Raw genomic sequence first — 19,217 nt, forward strand, 5'->3', positions numbered from 1 at the left:
TACCAGTTCAGCAGCAGACACATACTCGGCCCTGTCAAGGCGCATCACGTCGATTCGGGGAGCATGGTTCCAACGAATTACCTTGATCATGGAGGATAGAGTAGCAAGTGCGTCTGCCATCTGGTTCTCATCACGAGGTATATGATACAATTTTACTGTTGTGAAGAAAGTCAACAGTCTTCTCGTGTAATCTCTGTAGGGGACCAGAGTGGGTTGGAGAGTATTCCAATCACCATTCACTTGATTGATCACCAGAGCTGAATCTCCAAAGATGTCCAGAGTCTTGATTCTCAAATCAATGGCTTGCTCAATACCCAAGATATAGGCCTCGTACTCAGCTTCATTATTTATGCACTCAAAAGTCAAACGAGCGGTGAAAGGCATGTGGGCACCTTTCGGAGTAGTAATGACAGCACCAATTCCACTTCCTCTAGCATTGACAGCCCCATCAAACAACAAAGTCCACTTTTCGTTCGGATCAGGTCCCTCCTCAACAACTGGCTCTTCACAGTCTTTCATCTTGAGGAACATGATGTCTTCATCTGGAAAATCAAACTTCATCGACTCATAATCATCAATCGGCTGCTGAGCAAGATAGTCTGACAGAATACTCCCTTTAATGGCTTTCTGGGATGTATACTGGATATCGTATTCTGTTAAAATCATCTGCCAACGGGCAACACGTCCAGTGAGAGCCGGCTTCTCAAAGATGTACTTCACTGGATCCATCTTAGAAATCAACAAGGTAGTATGGTTCAACATATACTGCCTCAGTCGGCGAGCAGCCCAGGCCAAAGCACAGCAAGTTTTCTCGAGCTGTGAATATCTGATTTCACAGTCGGTAAACTTTTTGCTAAGGTAGTATATGGCATGCTCTTTTCGACCAGACTCGTCATGCTATCCCAATACACACCCCATCGAGTTCTCAGTCACTGATAGGTACATTATCAGAGGTCTCCCAGGAACTGGAGGTATAAGGATTAGAGGTTTCTGCAAATACTCTTTTATCTTCTCGAAAGCCCTTTGACAATCATTGTTCCACCTGATAGCCTGATCCTTCCTCAGCAACTTGAAAATTGGCTCACATGTGGTTGTTAGGTGAGAAATGAACCTTACAATGTAGTTCAACCTCCCTAAGAAACCCCGGACTTGCTTCTCTGTTCTTGGCTCAGGCATTTCCTGTATTGCTTTCACTTTGTTAGGATCCACCTCAATCCCTTTTCCACTAACAATAAAACCCAGCAATTTTCCCGATCTCACCCCAAAAGTGCACTTGTTCGGATTTAGCCTCAGCTTGAATTTCCTTAACCGTTCAAACAATTTCTGCAGATTCACCAAATGTTCTTCTTCTGTCTGAGATTTGGCAATCATATCGTCCACATAAACCTCGATTTCATGATGAATCATATCATGGAACAGAGTCACCATAGCTCGTTGATATGTTGCTCCGGCATTCTTCAGACCAAACGACATCATCTTGTAGCAGAAGGTGCCCCATGGGGTTATGAAAGTTGTCTTTTCCATGTCCTCTGGTGCCATCTTGATTTGGTTATAGCCAGAAAAGCCATCCATGAAAGAGAATGCCGAGAACTGAGTTGTATTATCCACCAAAACGTCGATGTGAGGTAATGGGAAATCATCTTTAGGGCTAGCTCTGTTCAGATCCCGGTAGTCGACACACATCCGTACCTTTCCATCCTTCTTAGGTACTGGGACGATGTTTGCAACCCATGGCGGATAATTTGTGACTGCTAGAAACCCTACATCCAACTGCTTTTGCACTTCTTCCTTTATCTTGACAGCCATCTCTGGTCTTGTTCTTCTGAGCTTCTGCTTGACCGAAGGACAACCTTCTTTAAGAGGTAAGCGGTGTACCACGATGTCCGTGTCCAGCCCGGGCATGTCCTGATAAGACCAGGCGAAGATGTCAACATACTCTTGCAGCAATTCAATCAACCCCTTCTTCACATTATCTTCCAAAGCAGCCCCTATCTTGATTTCTCTCTTGGCGTCCTCGGGGCCGAGATTAATCACTTCAGTAGGCTCTTAATACGGTTGAATGACCCTTTCTTCCTGTTTTAAGAACCTGGCAAGTTCTTCAGGGAGTTCACAGTCTTCATCACCCTCTTTTTCAGCTTGAAAGATTGGATTTTCAAAGTCGAAGCGAGCCATAGCAGAACTGTTATCAATAGGATCCGGTGATGTGCATCTGCATGAGTGATGGTATGTGCTTATGAGTGTGAACAAAAAAGTGGAAACTAAACTAAACATTGCCATTTTTTTTTTGAAAAACTGCAAAAATAGAAAGATAGGGAACGAAATATTTGAATGAAAAAAGACGTCCTTTATTTATGATAAAAAAAATGCAAGTGTCACATAGATGAGCCCTACAATGAGTCATTACGTCCTGGGCGGAACGTAAGACTTGGACATGCATGAATAAACAAAGAAAATTACTCCTTCAGAAAAATGACTTGGACAATCTCCTCAGAAGACCAATTGTTGATGACTTCACCCGGGATCCTCGGACGCACCCAGTTGTCGATGTCACAATCACTATCCCCACCCTCTTCACTGATTCCTTCGGGTACCATATCGGTGAATGCCTGAGTCAGCTGTCCTAGTAGTGGAATACCAAACAACTGAGAACAATGCGGCGGTACCTGTTATGCATGACATGCTAATGGATATGCAAATGCAATGACATGTTTATCAATTCCAAAGGGTATTCTACCCCCTTGATTCCAGTCTCACATCAGGTGAATAGTGCAAGAAGACTGAGTCATGGATAAACCTCTGAGGTCAAGATGCAATAAAAGGAAACCATCATACAAATGATTTCAAGGGAAGGGGCCTTAGCCAAAAATACATCAAAAGAGGATCTCCACAACAAGCCTGTGGATTATCACTACACAGCAACAAAGCAGTAAGTAAAGAGAGGAACAAAACTCAGGAATCAGCCTCCTGTATACAACCCATAAGGACTGCTCCTCACTTCATCCAGTAATGCCACCGTGTCGGGATGATCTGGAGATTCTGTCAAACGCCGGATAAGCATATTCCTCTTGTGAATGATCCCATCCAGTTCGTTGATGTGTTCTCTGTAGTAATTCCCATCATCTTCTCTGAATACCTCTTCAAGTCTGGATTTCTTCAAACTTGCCAGTGCCTTGAGTTCTTCAATATGTCCTTGAGCCTCATTGAGTTGATCTGTGATATAACCATTGGTTGATCGGGCGCACAGCAGCTCATGGTTCTTCTCCTTCAGCAAAGTCTTCAATTTCTCTATCTGACCAGTCAGTTCGGCTACCGTCTCCTCCTCCTTTGCCTTCCGGGAAGTTGAAAATGCATCCCATTGCTCTTGCCACCCAGCTAATTTACCATGAGCATCCATTAACTGCTGCTTGACTCGCCTCAACTCAGAACTGGATGATTTCAAGGCATCGCCTGTCTTCCTGAAGAAATCCACCTCCACAGCAAATTTCCTCTCTGCTTCCTTTTGCAATCTGACGGCTTCCCCCTTCTGATATTCTGCCTCATGGAATTGATGCATACAGTTTTGCAACTTCTCACTTAACTCTGAGTTCTCGGTTTGAAGTCCCTCTATGGCATTCTTCAACTTGTCGTACTCCTCTCGGCTCACCATTGCTGACTGCTCAGGAGTAGGTGGATACATAGGTTCTTCAATAGGAAACGGCAGACCAAACTCTTCGATTCTTCCTTGAAGCCACTCTCCATACTGAGGGTAAGTTCTACAATCTCCTTTCCCAAGAACAGTTCTTCCTCTCTTGATCACCTTGAGCCAGGCCTCCGCTACCTTACGGGATACAGTCAAATCAGGCGAAGAATGGAAAAACAGAGATTCTTCCACATCCTTTTCCAAAGGCGGAGTTCTTAAAGCATATCCAAACTGTCTAACCGCAAGAGAAGGATTATAGTTGATTCCTCCTCTTCTTCCTACCAACGGTACATTCGGGGTCTCAACCCCACAGCTGTGAATAATATCCGCCCGAAGTAAGCTTCGGTCAGACCACCAAGAAATATCTTCAGCTCTCAACCCCATCAATCTCTTCGACCAACTCAACGAGTCCTCGACATCCATAAATGCGCCTGATTTGGGTAGGTGAGAACTGAACCACTTATAAAACAAAGGCGCAAAACAATTCAACAATCCTCCTTTTCTATTCTTATTCCTGTGGTGCACTGAATGAAAGAAATCTCCTAGCAAGGTCGGCACTGGGTTTCCCAACACGAAGAGGCGTATTGCATCCATGTCCACCAATTTGGCCATATTAGGGAACAGGACAATCCCATACACACAAAGAGCCCACACAGCATTGAAACCCCTCTGGTCACCATCTTCCAGTTTCTTCTTTGCTTCTCCCAGTAAGAAACTCAGATGAAAACCATTAACTTCTCCCTTCTGACACATATTAGCCTTCAAGACTGATTCCCCCAAATATGTGGCCGAAGCAACCATGCTGAGATCGGGCAGAGACTCAGAACTGTAGAATAGCAACTGTGACTTGATAGGAACTCTGAGAAAACTGGCAATCTCCTCCAAAGTAGGGACCAAAATATAATCCGGGAACGTGAAACACCTCAATGGAGGGTCATAGAACTGCAGTAGCGTGAATAGAGCATCATGTTGATCCTTGGAAAGAACCGTGGCGAAACTTAGAATCAAACCGTAATCCTTTCGGAATCCTTCTAGAGAACCAGGATCCATTAACTTCATCAGTTATTGGATGGGCTCCAAACAGACCACCGGAAACTTGTAGGCGACGAGTCTCTTTCTGCCAATATCCATCTTAAGAGAACCAAAAAATCCCCGACCGGAATCAAGAAGAAGATGTAAACCCCCTAGAAATGGATAAACATGTGTTAAATGATTATGAATGCAAAATGATGTGATGCAAAATGATGTGAATGCAGTGCAGTGGCATGTCAATCAGGATTGCTGTATCTGCTTGAACATCTGTCAGGTTGCACTGTCTGAAGAGAAACCCACTGAAGAATATAATACAAGATCAAAGCTCTGCTCTAGAAAACCGGGTTGGTTGGAGGTTAAGGTTTCCTGAATTTAGCCCGCCCCTCACTGGTAGGTTCTAAGAACAGAAGTTCGTCAGCTTCGGCCCTTCAGTCGCGAATAATACGTTTACCCCTGAAGGTTTGGCATTATTACGGGATGAAAAGACCTTCACTGACTCCCCTCAACAGGACATCCTAATAGCAAGTTTCCAGTCTCGGGGTCCTCGGATTGATCAGCGAGAATGCGCCCACCAGAGCTAACATAATCACGTCTCAGAGGAGAGGCCTCGACTGAGTTCTCGGGAAATGGTCACCAGAGTCGACGATTTCTAGAGGAACATCATGTCGTTACGGAACACCCGTGGGACATAATATATCCAAAAGAAACCTCGTCTGGGTGTGGTTCTTCACGAACGACTTAACGTAGCAACATGCCACGCAAGCCTCATGATTATCCACTCTAAAACCTGTGTGTACACTCAAGCCTGGGTAATGGGCTTATCTCTCATAGAACACCCCATCCCAACAAACAAACAAACCACCAGCAGATACAACAAACATATGTACATGAATGCAATTAGGCAAATAAGTAACTGTACAAAAGAATGACCACTCAATAAACAAGAAAACACACAAGCTAGGAGGGACTCGCTTAGGGAAGATGGACCAGCAAGAGGTCAACTTCTTAGTCCCCATCAGAGTCGCCAGTTGTCGCAACCTGAAAAATACAGTGCGCGAAAAAAGACAACCGGCGAAAGAAAAAGACAGGAGAGTCGCCACCGTGCGTTATTTATCCCAAAGGAGGGAAAGGGAACGCTCGAAGTAAACCTGAAAAAGGAAAGGACAAGACGGGGTCTCGCAACCAAATCTTGGGTTCGGGAGTCGGTTATGCAAAGGGAAGGTATTAGCATCCCTACGCATCCGTAGTACTCTACGGGATCCGCTTGTGTAGTTCTTGTCTAAAGGGTGTGGGTTTATCTAATGTACTATTTACTAAAAGGGGGGTTAAAGGAAAATGACTCGCACGGATGTCGCATCCGTTGCATACGTATCTCATCTGAATATGAGAATCAGAGTCTTCGTAGCTCGGCTGACCTATGGGTTTGGGGATGTGTGCTCGCTAAGACATCGCGTCTTATGCCTACGTATCTCATCTGGAATGAGAATCAGAGCAAGCCGTAGTTCGGCTAACTACGGGGTTATGGATTGGGTTTTGGAAGAACGACGTTACTACGCAATCTACCGGATGCTCGACCTTTGGAGACTTACTCGCCTGTAGTAGAAGGAGTAAACGTGAGTTGAGGTGTTTGCGTTTTAGAAACGCTCATGCAAAAAGGAAGTCCTAGGCGAAGGAACAGTGCTACCTTAATTGGCATGCAAACGGGAGACTATGCGAAGCCTCGCATCCCACGGGGGAAACGATCACACCACACAAAACATGTATCTTAAAGTAAAATGCTACTAAGGGGCTCAAACATTGCCTCCTATTGAGGTCTTCCAGCTAAGAAAACGGTAAAATAAGGGGAAGAAGTAAAAATACCACACGGATAAAGATCCGAAGTTACAGCAATTAAAGGATAAGCAACCCTGAGATCCTCCCAAGCTGATGAGAGACCGGTTAAAATTGACAGACACGGCAGGATTGACAGAGCAGCGTTAGGGTTTGCGTGAGGCGGAGTGAACTTCTCAGGGCTGCCCGAAGGTCGCTGCAGAGTAGTTCCTAGGTTTCCTTCTCTCGAGATCTTTCTCCAGTGAAACTCCAAATGAAACTCCAAGTCTATTTCCTAGTGAATTTCCCAGCGTGTTTTCCTCTACTGAAACCTCAGTATTTATAGACTGATTTTCGTGGACTTGTGGGCTTAAAATGAGGTCAGCTCAGGCCCAAAGCTTTTCTGTTATCTCCTGAAATGCGCGCCCTTCGCCTAGCGAAGGATCTGCTCGCCTAGCGAGCATGACAGTGCTCTTCGCTAGGCGAAGCATCTGCTCGCCTAGCGAGCAGCAGATTCTTGCTTCTTCCAGCTCGGCGATTTGTACGGTGAATATGCCCCATTTGGTCCTGTTATTAGTACCTCAAGTCTTTTCCTGGTGTTGACTGATCATTTGAATAAAACCCACAAAGTGTCCTGGATGATGTTCAAGCTTCTCGGAGCTGATTCTGATTGACATGATGCAATGTAATATGAAACACTAAATGACCTAAAAAATGAATGCATTAATGAGGAGGGCAAATTTTGGGGTGTTACAATGACAGCTGCCCCTATTTAATTTTCTCGGACCTGAATATATGGATAGCGACGACTTCCAATGTGTTTAAGGTAAGACATAATTAAATATTAATGGGAGTAACCAGAAATTTTCCTGCGGGAGAATGTTAGAATTTGTTGGGGATTATGTGTGGTTGTGATGATTATGCATGCAATGTGATGTATGCACCCTAAGTACCCTCTTAATGAGAGAACTCCGATGTGAAAATCCCAAGAAAAAAATTAAGGGAATAAAACTTCACTAGGGAATGAGAACAATGATGATCGTTCCTAGCAATGGTCGGGGAAAAACAACATGGTGTTTCTTAACAACGACTGGAACACCTAACATGTATTGGGGGTCAAGCAAACGAATTCAGTGATGATTCTTAGCAATGGCTAGGATACCCGACTTAGTGGGGATGATAAATGATTTCAAATGATGATGTGTGGCGACGGTTGTACCATTTAAATCGGTTGGGGAGAAAAGACAAGGTACGGTGACGTTTCCTAGCGACAATTGGAATACTCGACTCTTGAGGGAAAAGGGGTTGTTCAATGGATATTCTTAGCAACGGCTAGAATACTCGACTCGACTAGAGATACAACTTCATGAAGGTATAGTGATGATCCTTAGCGACGACTAGAATACCTGAAATCCGCCGGAAAGATCAAACAGTTCAGTGATGATTCTTAGCAACGGCTAGAATACCCGACTCTGCTGAAGAGAATACAGATCTCAAGTGACGATTCCTAGCAATGGCTGGAATACCTGACATCTACTGGAGAAGATGAATTCAACAATGATTCTCGGCTATGAATGTCTGACTCGGCTTGGTGAATGAGCCCAAAAGGCCTCTACTCTAAAAAATGAGAATTCAGTGACGATTCTTAACAACGGCTAATAATACCTGACTCTGCGAGGAAAATATGTTGATGACTTTCTAGGGATAGAAGAAGTACAGTGATGTTTCTCAACAATGTCTAGAATGCCTGACTCCTCTGGGGAAACTTGACAATGAAACGAAACAGCTTAGCGATGAATCCCAACTACGGCTGGAACGCGTGGCTGTGCTTGGGAAATGTTTTGAGGGTGAACATTGATTTTATTGGGGAAAAATCCTAACGACAGTTGGAAAATTCCGAACTCTGACGAGTTAATTTGAGTAAGTTAAGGAGATACTTATGATGTGATGTTATGTATGCCAATGCATGTTTGGACTTTCCTGAGGAATATATGAAATGCAGGGTTTGCAAGTTATGCTAAGTATGTTTGGGCTTTGCGGAGGAGTGTATTTGGGGAATGCCAATGGTGATTGGGCTTAAAAAAGGTGATTGAGGGAAGTGTACTGACTTTCCGATATTTGAGAAATTGGAGCTCGACGTCCGAGCAAGCGCTGAATGTAATGTTTGAGAATTCCTACTATGGGGAGAATGATTGGCCAAATCCAAGGGACTGTATGGCACCCCGGGTTGGAAATTCCAAATGCGTTTTGGTTACCTTTAGCAAATTTAGGAAAGAAATGTAATTCGATGTTGTCTCCTTTATAGTTTTTTTTCCTGAAAAGGGTCTTTTAATCGAAAATTTCCAATGTAATATTATTTAGGTAAAAACTCATTTCACAGACAAAGCAAGAAAAGTAAAAAATATGGAACACATGTGAGGGAACTGATTTTATTGATAAGTGGTCCCAAAAAAATGGGGATTTTGTACAAAGGAGGCAATTCCTAAAAGAGGTAATTGCGAAGAGAAAACGATAATTATAATGGCAATGAAACATCTCAGGTTTCCACCAAATTCCAACTCTGCTATAGCCTTTATGCCTTTGGTCGCCCTTTGATCTTGATTTTTTGAAGGAGGGTGATAGGATTGACTTGCTGGGGACCCACATAATTGACTCGCCGAGGAATGAAGAAGGATTCCTTGCGGGATGCAGCCTCTTGCTCTTATTAAATCCCTAATTTTTGCCTAGACCTCCCTTTCGGGTTTTCAGCCTACCGGGATACCCATTTTTGCATAAGTTGCCCTTTCGGGTTTTCAACATATCGGGCTATATATTTTTTTTAAGCATAGTATTTTTTGACTGCATCCGCATTCACCGGGGATGGAAGATCTTCACCATCCATAGTTGCAAGGATCAAGGTTCCTTCGGAGAAGACCTTTCTTACAACATACGGACCTTCGTAGTTTGGCGTTCATTTTCCCCTTGGGTCAGTATGGATTGGAAGAATCTTCTTCAATACGAGGTCTCCGGCCTTTAGGCTGCAGGGGAAAACCTTTTTGTCATGTGCCCTCTTGATGCGCTTTTGATAGAGTTGGCCATGACACATGGCTGCTAAGCGCTTCTCATCAAAGAGGTTTAGTTGGTCAAATCGAGCTTGTACCCACTCAGACTCATCAAGCTTAACATCTGCCAAAATCCTTAAGGAAGGAATCTCTACTTCGACCAGTAAGACTACATCCATGCCGTACGCAAGGGAGAAGGGAGTTGCCCCAGTGGAAGTGCGTAAGGAAGTACGATATTCGTGTAATGAGAATGGGAGCATTTCGTGCCAATATTTGTAGGTTTCCACCATCTTTTGCATGATCTTCTTGATGTTTTTGTTAGCTGCCTCAACAGCGCCATTCATCTTAGGCCTATAAAGCGATGAGTTGTGGTGGTCGATCTTGAAATTTTGGCATAGCTCTTTCATCATTTTATTATTGAGGTTAGATCCATTATCAGTAATGATCTTGTTGGGGACTCCATAACGGCAGATGATTTCTTTCCTGAGGAATCGAGTCACCATTTGTCTGGTAACGTCGGCGTACAAGGCTGCTTCTACCCATTTTGTGAAATACTCAACGGCTACAAGGATGAAGCGGTGTCCGTTCAAGGCAGTTGGCTCTATGCGTCCGATCACGTCAATGCCCCATATGGCGAAAGGCCAAGGTGATGTTAGGACATTGAGAGGCGTTGGCGACACATGGATCTTATCGGTGTAGATCTGGAACTTATGGCAGGTTTGGACGTGGCGATGACAGTCAATCTCCATAGTCATCCAGTAGTATCCGACCCTTAAAATTTTCTTCACCATAGTGCTCCCACTGGCATGCGTCCCAAAGGATCCTTCATGAATTTCCATTATAATCTGGTTTGCTTCTTGCTTGTTCACACATCTAAGCAAAACTGAATCATAATTTCTCTTGTATAAAACCCCTCCACTTAAGAAGAATTTGGATGACAGTTTTCGAAGATACTTCTTGTCGGTGATGGACGCGTCCGCAGGATACTCTTGGTTCTCTAAGAACTTCATGATGTCATAGAACCAAGGATGACCGTCAGTTTCGTCTTCTGTTGCCAGACAGTAAGCAGGTTCATCTAAGTAGTTCAGGTGAAAGTACGACGCTTCATTCTTCCACTTAACTTTAAACATGGACGCCAAAGTTGCCAAAGAGTCAGCTAGCTGATTCTCTTTTCGAGGGAAGTGGTGGAATGTAATTTCATCGAAGTAGGGGACTAGTTTCAAGACATGCTCTTTGTAAGGAATGAGCTTATGATCTCTAGTATCTCAGTCTCCTTTGACTTGGCTGATTACCAAGGCTGAGTCCCCATAGGCTTCTAGGATTTTGATTCTAAGATCGATAGCAGCTTCAATACCAAAGATACAAGCCTCGTATTCGGCCATATTGTTTGTACATTAAAAACATAATCGGGCGGTGAAGGGGAGGTGGAAATTAGTTGGATAAGTGATTATTGCCCCAACGCCATTGCCATGAGCATCAGAAGCTCCATTAAAAACCATGGTCCATCAGGATCCAGGCTCGGGTCCTTCCTCGGGATCGGGGATGTTGCAATCCCTAATCAACATGATATCCTCGTCGGGGAATTCAAAACGCATAGACTGATAGTCCTCCAAGGGTTATTGTGCAAGATAGTCAGACAATACAGTCCCTTTGATAGCCTTTTGAGTGACATGTTGGATATCGTACTCGGTTAAAGCCATTTTCCATCGGGCTACTCTACTGGTTAGAGTTGGCTTCTCAAAGATGTATTTGACAGGATCCATCTTAGAGATCAACAATGTCGTATGAGTGAGCATGTATTGTCTTAAACGTTTGGCAGCCCAGGCTAGTGCGCAGCCAATCTTTTCAAGCATCGAATACCTACTCTCGCAATCAGTGAACTTCTTGCTCAAGTAGTATATTGCATGCTCTTTTCTACCAGTCTCGTCATGTTGGCCGAGGACACAACCCATTGATCCTTCGAGAACGGTGAGATACATGATTAATGGTCTACCAGGTACAGGAGGCATCAGCACAGGAGGTTCTTGCAAATATTCCTTTATTTTCTCAAATGCGTCTTGGCAGTCATTGTTCCAAATGATGGCTTGATCCTTTCGAAGAAGTTTAAAGATTGGATCACAAGTGGCAGTGAGGTGAGATATGAACCTAGCAATGTAGTTCAATCTACCTAGGAATCCTCAGACTTCCTTCTTGGTTTTGGGTGAAGGCATAACTTGTATGGCCTTTACTTTCTCAGGATCTACTTCGATGCCACGTTGACTGACGATAAAACCTAACAATTTGCAGGATCTTACCCCAAATGTGCATTTGTTGGGATTAAGCCTCAATTTGAACTTCCTCAGCCTCTCAAACAGCTTTTCTAGATTGACAAGGTGTTCTTCTTCGGTTTGAGACTTAGCTATCATGTCGTTGACGTAGACCTCAATCTCTTTATGGATTATATCGTGAAAGAGAGTGACCATGGCTTGTTGGTATGTGGCGTCGACGTTCTTCAACCCAAAAGGCATCACCTTGTAGCAGAAGGTTCCCCATGGTGTTAGGAAAGTGGTTTTCTCCATATCTTCTTGAGCCATGCGGATCTGGTTATAACCGGAGAAACCATCCATAAAAGAGAAAACAGAGAACTGAGCGGTATTATCTACTAGCACATCAATGTGTGGCAGTGGAAAGTCATCTTTGGGACTTTCTCTATTTAGATCTCTATAATCTATGCACATTCTTACTTTGCCATCCTTCTTAGGTACAGGCACAATGTTAGCTATCCACTGAGGATAATTGGAGACCGCTAGGAAGCCGATGTTGAGCTACTTTTGTACCTCCTCCTTGATTTTCATAGCCATGTCGGGACGGGTCCTTCGTAGCTTTTGCTTTACTAGAGGGCATTCTTATTTAAGGGGTAGATGGTGGACCACAATGTCAGTATCGAGGTCGGGCATATCTTGGTATGACCATGCAAACACATCTTTGTATTCCTTCAAGAGCTCAATTAATTTTGTCTTCACCTCGTCTTGTAGAGCGGAGCCGACTCAGACTTCTTTCGCTTCCTCATTTGTCCCAAGGTTAATCACTTCCACTGATTCTTCGTGTGGCTGGATGACTTTTTCCTCCTGCTTGAGCAGCCTTGCCAATTCTTCTGGGAGTTCGGCCTCTTCCTCGCACTCTTCATCAGCTTGATTAATCGGGTTGTCAAAGTCGTATGAGACCGTAGTAGAATTGTCATTGGTGGTTGTCGAGGATGATCTGCATTATTTAAGGTCCACGCTTTTATTGGTATGAAAGAAAGGATGATTTGAAGAAAAAAAATTTAAAAGAAAAATGCTATTTAAAAAAAGGTGAAATAAATAAATGAAAGACAAGGATCTCAAAATTGATTGCGAACATGAACCTTTTTCATTAATGATTAATAACAAAATTTGATGAGGTCCTACAAATGATTCCCCCATGCCTTGGGATTGACATGGGTTCTTTTGATAAAAAGGAAGGAAAACAACATTGGTAATTACATTTCAATCAAGGTCACTTTAGGTATTTCAATCTCGGTCCATTTGGTGGCACCATTTCCATCAGTCTTTGTGAAGATCAACCCATCATCTTCTTCTTCTTCTTCTTCCACGGCACAGATACAGTTGTCATCAAGGTAACCAGCACTTGAGAAGTTTTCGGATAGCGAGAGCACTGATCCCCTTGTAGCTATCGGCGCGGGCTTATTCAAATTCTGGGAGTTGTATCCTAAACCGGTGCGGTCCTTGTTGGCAGGAAGTTCAAGCAATCTTCCCCATCCTTGGGGGTGTCCATCTTTTATGATTGTTAGGGCGTCTTTAAGAGATGCCATTGGAGATTCGGCATCTTTTGATTCATCCCTTGCTGGGCAAACCATTTCAACATTGATAACTTCAAATAATTGGAATGGGATTTTCCTAATCTCCCCTTCTCCTTCAACGTATCGGAAAGATGTGAGGTGACTTACCACAATGTCCTCCTCACCCTCGATAACAACTAGTTTATCATCAGCTAAGAATTTCAATTTTGGGTGGAGCGTTGAAGTGACTGCACCAACTGAATGGATCCAAGGCCTCCCAAGCAGACAAATGTAGGCTGGATATATATCCATTACGAAGAAAGTGATAAGGAAAGTATGGGGACCAGTCTTCATAGGCAAATTCACCTCACCGATTATAGTCCTTCTAGTCCCATCAAATGCTCTTACTGTAAGCTCACTCGGCTTCATTACGAGTCCTTCAATAGTTAGTTTAGCAAAGGAGCTCTTAGGCATCACATTGAGGGAAGACCCAGTGTCTACCAAAACTCTTGATAGGACTGTGTCCACACACTCAATAGAAATATGGAGAGCCTTGTTATGATTCCTCCCCTCGGCGGGAAGCTCTTCATCACTGAAACCCAAGCTTAAGCTAGTAGCGATACTGTTAACTACTCCTTCAAACTGACAAACAGAGATCTCTTGTGATACATGAGTTGTCCTCAGAAATTTTACCAAAGCGTCCCTATGGGCCTCCGAGCACATTAATAAAGACAACATTGAGATCTTCGAGGGTGTCTGGTTAAGTTGATCAACTACTCGATAACTGCTCTTCTTGATAATGCGTAAGAACTCGTCTACTTCATTTGAAGGTGCGGGGTCTTGTCTTTATTGAGCGCCATCAATTTGTTTGCCTTTGTCTGAAGTTGAAGGATTGATAGTTCCAATTGGAGTGGGTGTCGGTGCAAATATCCTTCCACTTCTCGTGATTCCGCTAGTGCTAGTGATATTGATCATTGGATCACTAGACTTTAACGGTTCTTCTTGAATCTTCTGACCATGAATGTAGACTGAGGTGTCATACATCCATGGGACTGCCTTAGTGTCAACATATTGGAATGGTGTAGGAACTGTTATTATGATAGGAGTAACAGGATTTGTCGACAGAGTTAACTGAGAGAAGTCATATGGAATTTACAGAGGAGGGACTTTGTCGTATGGTATCTCGAGGGTAGACACATCTTCCTTTGTGGACGGGCAGTCTACCACCAAGATCCCTTGGTCCATTAATTGTTGTATGACAGACTTCAACGTTCTACATCGTTGCGGGTTAATCAGACAGTGTTCACAGTCATTGCTACAGATGGGAAAGGAATTATCCTTCATTAAAGCATTCTTGATCTCGATGAGTGGTGTTTTTAACTCGTCCACACAGGACATCAATCTCCTTCTATTTTCAGCTTCCATCATATTCACAGATGCATTGTTGTGAGGGGGCATCAGGTTATTATTTACATTCAGCCTCTTGGGAGAGAACGTGATTACATTAGAATCAATAAGATCTTGAACCTTGTACTTTAATGATTTACAATTCTCGATCGAATACCCAGGAGCGCCAGAATGAAATTCACAGCGGGCATTTGCATCATAACAGGGAGGAAGAACCGTTGGTGGGGGTCCTAACTCCCCTAGTTGTACAAGTGATCCCCTCAATAAATATGGATGAATGTGGCTATAAGGCATGGTAACTGTGTCAAATCTTCTCTCGGGCCTTCGCATCCTTTGTTGTTTTTGTTGATACTGTGGTTGTTGACATTGCGGTTCTTGTTGATACCGTTGTTGTTGTTGAGTTTGAACAGGAATTGCAAATGGTTGTTGTTGACTTGGTTGGACGGGAGCTATGGCGGCTACTTGTGGATAGCTGGGATTTCTTGTTCGAATGATGGAGGCGGCATTGGTCTCGCCTTCTCGTTTTTTACCGCAGGGAACAAAAGGTTTCTTCGACGCACTAGAAGTACTGGCAGAGTTCTGGATCTTTCCCATTTTAATCATATTTTCTATTCTTTCACCGGATAAGACTAGGTCGGAAAAGCCCGAAGAGGTGCTCCCTACCATTCTATCAAGGTATGGACCTTGCAGGTTTCCCATAAACATGCCTACCAGTTCTCTTTCTAGCAATAGGGGTTGTACCCTAGCAGCTAATTCCCTCCACCTCTGGGCATACTCTTTGAAGGACTCCTCAGACCTCTGAGTCAGATTTTGCAACTGCGTGCGATTAGGTGCCATATCAGTGTTGTACTGATAGTGCTTGAGGAATGCCTCGGCCATTTCCCTCCATGTGTGAATATGGTTGCCCTCAAGTTGCATGTACCAATCCAAAGATGCCTCGCTGAGGGAATCCTGGAAAAAATGCAGTAAAAGTTGATCATCGATGGAATAGGCAGTCGTCTTTCGGCAGTATGCCCTAATGTGCGTCCTAGGGTCGCTATTTCCCTTATATTTTTCAAAGTCCAGAAATTTGAACTTGGCCGGAATGATGACCCCAGGTACCAAGCACACATCTGCCGCATCAAGGCCAAAAACATCAGTGCTCCCCATTTCCTTGAGCTTTTCCTCCCTTCACCTTCCTCTCCACCTCGTTGGTTGCTGAACCGAAGGCGTCATCCTGAGAAGCATCCCTTGGGCTGAAGAATGCATCGTGTTGGTCGTCTGTCTCAAAAACATGAGGACGAGGATTGTCATTTGGAACACCGCCGGGTGCATTAATGTTAATTGGAGGATCAACTTGAGGAACTGGAGTCGGAGTCTCGACTGCTGGAGGGGTAGGAGGATTGGTAGTACTGGCACATTGGTTCATTTCTTCTTGCATTTTTGCCATAACCTTTTGGCCTCTTGCAACTGCTTGAATAGTCTCCATCAACTGCCGCATGACAGCTTCTAGGACAGCTTGTCGACGTCCTCGTCCTCGTGTAGGATAACTTCTTCCTGAAGGATAACTTGGTTCTCTTGAAGTTTCCCCATGACAGCTTGTCGACGTCCTCGTGTATCGTACCGAAAAGTCAGCTTTGGAGAGTGGTTCTGGTCAGAAAAAAAAAGGTGGATGGATGAGTTTTTTATGTTTTTGTCTTTCGAAAGATGCATATGATGCATGAATTTTTTGTGTTAAAGCAAAGCTCTTTTCATGTTTATTCATTGCAAAAACTACTTGACGATTCACGTTCACAATCATAAATAAAGGAAAACACAATAGAGAAAAATCACAATTTTCATTCATCCTTTGAAGGGAAAATAGACTGCAATACATAGAAGTTGCAAAATACAAGTAATGGAAGCAAATAAACCAACTAGATATCCACCCTAAAAGTGACCCCTTGAGACTTGCGGAGAGCCTCAATGTCGGTGATAAGTTCGGCCATTGTTCTTTTGCAGAACTTGACGAAGTGGTAGACCTCTTTGGGGGTATTATCTGGGCACATAATCAGATCCGCCTCCTTCAACTTGTCGGGAAAGTCTCGAAGGTCATTTAGTTAATACCGTCATGTGGGTGTACTTGTCCCTCCATTCTTCGTAAAGGGCTTGGAGATTATGGATGATTTCGTCCCTTTGAGCAATGGCAGCTTCGAATCCATGGCAATGCTCCTCCCAATGTCTGCAGTTGTTTTGCAATTCTACATAGGCTTGGTCATAGATTCCCCTCTTCAAGTTCTTGATTTGCTCGCAAGCTTGTCCAAGGTTGAACTGCTCACGCATGAAGCTTCGGTGAATCTTTTCTTTCTCTAGTTGCTCCTTGGCTAGAAAGTCCTTATACTCCTTTAGAGTGGTCCTTAGTTCGATAATCTGGGCCTCATAATCTTCCCTCACTTCTTTCTTCATGGCATTAGACCTCTCGGCAGTATTTTCAAGGTCCTTGATGATTCAGGACGCTCGATCCAACTCTTCGCTGGGAAGTCTAGCTCAGAATTAGCTCCTTGTAAAGCTCCGCCAACCCAAACTCTTTGTCCCTCAGCTAATCGGAGCCTTTTCTTGCTATCTTCAAATTTTTCACAGACTTGCTTACCCTTATCCTCCAAGACGTGGTTACGTTCCTTGGCACGATTCAGTTGGCCTCGTAGTTGAGTATTTTCCAACTCGAGCTCTTTCATTTGGCTGGTGAGTTTGTCCATGTCCTCTTGTAGGGTAGGCTCAGGCTCGGGCATCAACGGGAAAGAAGAAGGATAAAAAAGAAACGGCATCTTAACAATCCTAGCCCTCTCTTTTACCCACACATAGTAGGGTTCCTTGGCTAGGACGTTTTTCTTACCCCATTCATGGTCAATACGGACTATGCTTGTCCAAGCCTTTCTCACTCTTTTCACGTTTGAATCAAGTGGATTCACGGTATTGATGACAAATGAAATGAAATCTCTTTCCTCGGGGGGATTGTAGCGGGAAATTCATGATCATTAACCTATTGACAAGCTAAAGATCAATTAACAAGAGTCACCACCGCGATTTTATTGTTTCCAAGGGAAAAGGGAAAAATGCGAACAAAACTCAAATAGTAAGAAGTTTTCAAATAAAAACTAATAAAAATCAGAGATCACATATAAGGGGGTTGGTTACACAGAGGGAAGGTGTTAGCACCCAAAGTGTCCTAGGTACTCCTAGGGAGCCCTTTTTGTGTGCATATGTATTTTGTGCAAAGTGAGGTTTACAAACAAATAGAATGGGGGGATGAGAAAATAATTGATTAATTATATTTTTGTGTTTGACAAGACCTTCGGTCTTGTGTCTACGTGTCAACATATAAATGAGGGATCAAAACCTCGTAGTTCGTGCTAGAAATTTCAAAATGAGTTGGTGGGTTTTAATAAATTCTAGGTTTGAAAGGCACAAGGGCCTAAAAATGGTTCGAATGAGTTAGTTCTTTTTGGCTTTTTGAAAGTTTAAGTCAAGTATAGTTAAGTTATTTGCAAGTTTTGATTCAAGAACATAAGTTTGAAAATGCAATGGCATAAGGCCAAAGTTTCTACCTTTTTGAAAGTGGTCAAAGTTTGGAGCAAAAGTAGTTCACACAAAGAAGATTTTAAAAATGGATGGAGAGATTTTGAAATCAAAGAAATGGGGAGAAGATGAAGAGACTACCCTAGATACAAGAAATTTAAAAGTTTAAAAGTGAAAAGATCTGACCAAATGGGAGCAATCCAATAGACAAGTATGTCAATAGAAACCCAGAATTCCCTTGGACTTTTTAGAATCAAGCAACACACAAATGCATAATCATATCAATCTTGAAGAGTAAAGGAATCAAATAAAGATGGCCTCATCCAAGCTTATCCACTTCAATGATCTTCTTCAAAATATCCCATGTAGCAGATGAAATCCATAAGTCACAGGTTCAACATAACAGCTTATCAATGATCAATGTTGCTGATGAGACTGGAGAGATCTTGGATGATGTATTAGATGAATTCAAACTTGCAAGTTCTTGGTCTCTCAACAAATTGGCATTGGCCAAGTCCATTAGCAAAGGAATTTTGCCTAAATTCTAAGTCCAATTTGGGAGATCAAAACAACAGTCCACTCAAATTGTCTTTTAGGGTTTTTGTTATTATTATGTGCATTAATGGTCAAAGAACAAACAAACAAACAAGGCAACAAAGTATATCACACAATATGGTCCAAGTGGACAAAGGGAAAATTGCATAAACATAAACAATTAGAATGATATGTACAATGACAAATGATAATAAAAATAAATTGCATTAAAAGTAAAAGCTTGAAAGTAAAGGTTAATGGTTAGTAAGTTAATAGTTAGTTTTGTTTTGCTTTTGATTACAAGACATTCTTTCGAGAACACTCAACCCACTTGCCACAAGCATGGATCCTTGAACCAAAATATCTTCCAAAGGAAGGAAAG

The 19,217-nt window shown here is 43.0% G+C and overlaps 1 protein-coding gene across 1 annotated transcript; it reads right to left on the bottom strand.

Annotated features, from left to right (window-relative positions):
• Positions 1-14,512: 14,512 nt before the first annotated feature.
• Positions 14,513-15,646, bottom strand: LOC127094875 (uncharacterized). The gene has a single exon (XM_051033644.1). The coding sequence runs from the start codon at positions 15,644-15,646 to the stop codon at positions 14,513-14,515; it is 1,134 nt and encodes a 377-aa protein (XP_050889601.1).
• Between the last annotated feature and the right edge of the window lie 3,571 nt (positions 15,647-19,217).

Source organism: Lathyrus oleraceus, chromosome 6, assembly GCF_024323335.1.
Source record: "Lathyrus oleraceus cultivar Zhongwan6 chromosome 6, CAAS_Psat_ZW6_1.0, whole genome shotgun sequence".
NCBI lineage: Eukaryota > Viridiplantae > Streptophyta > Magnoliopsida > Fabales > Fabaceae > Lathyrus > Lathyrus oleraceus.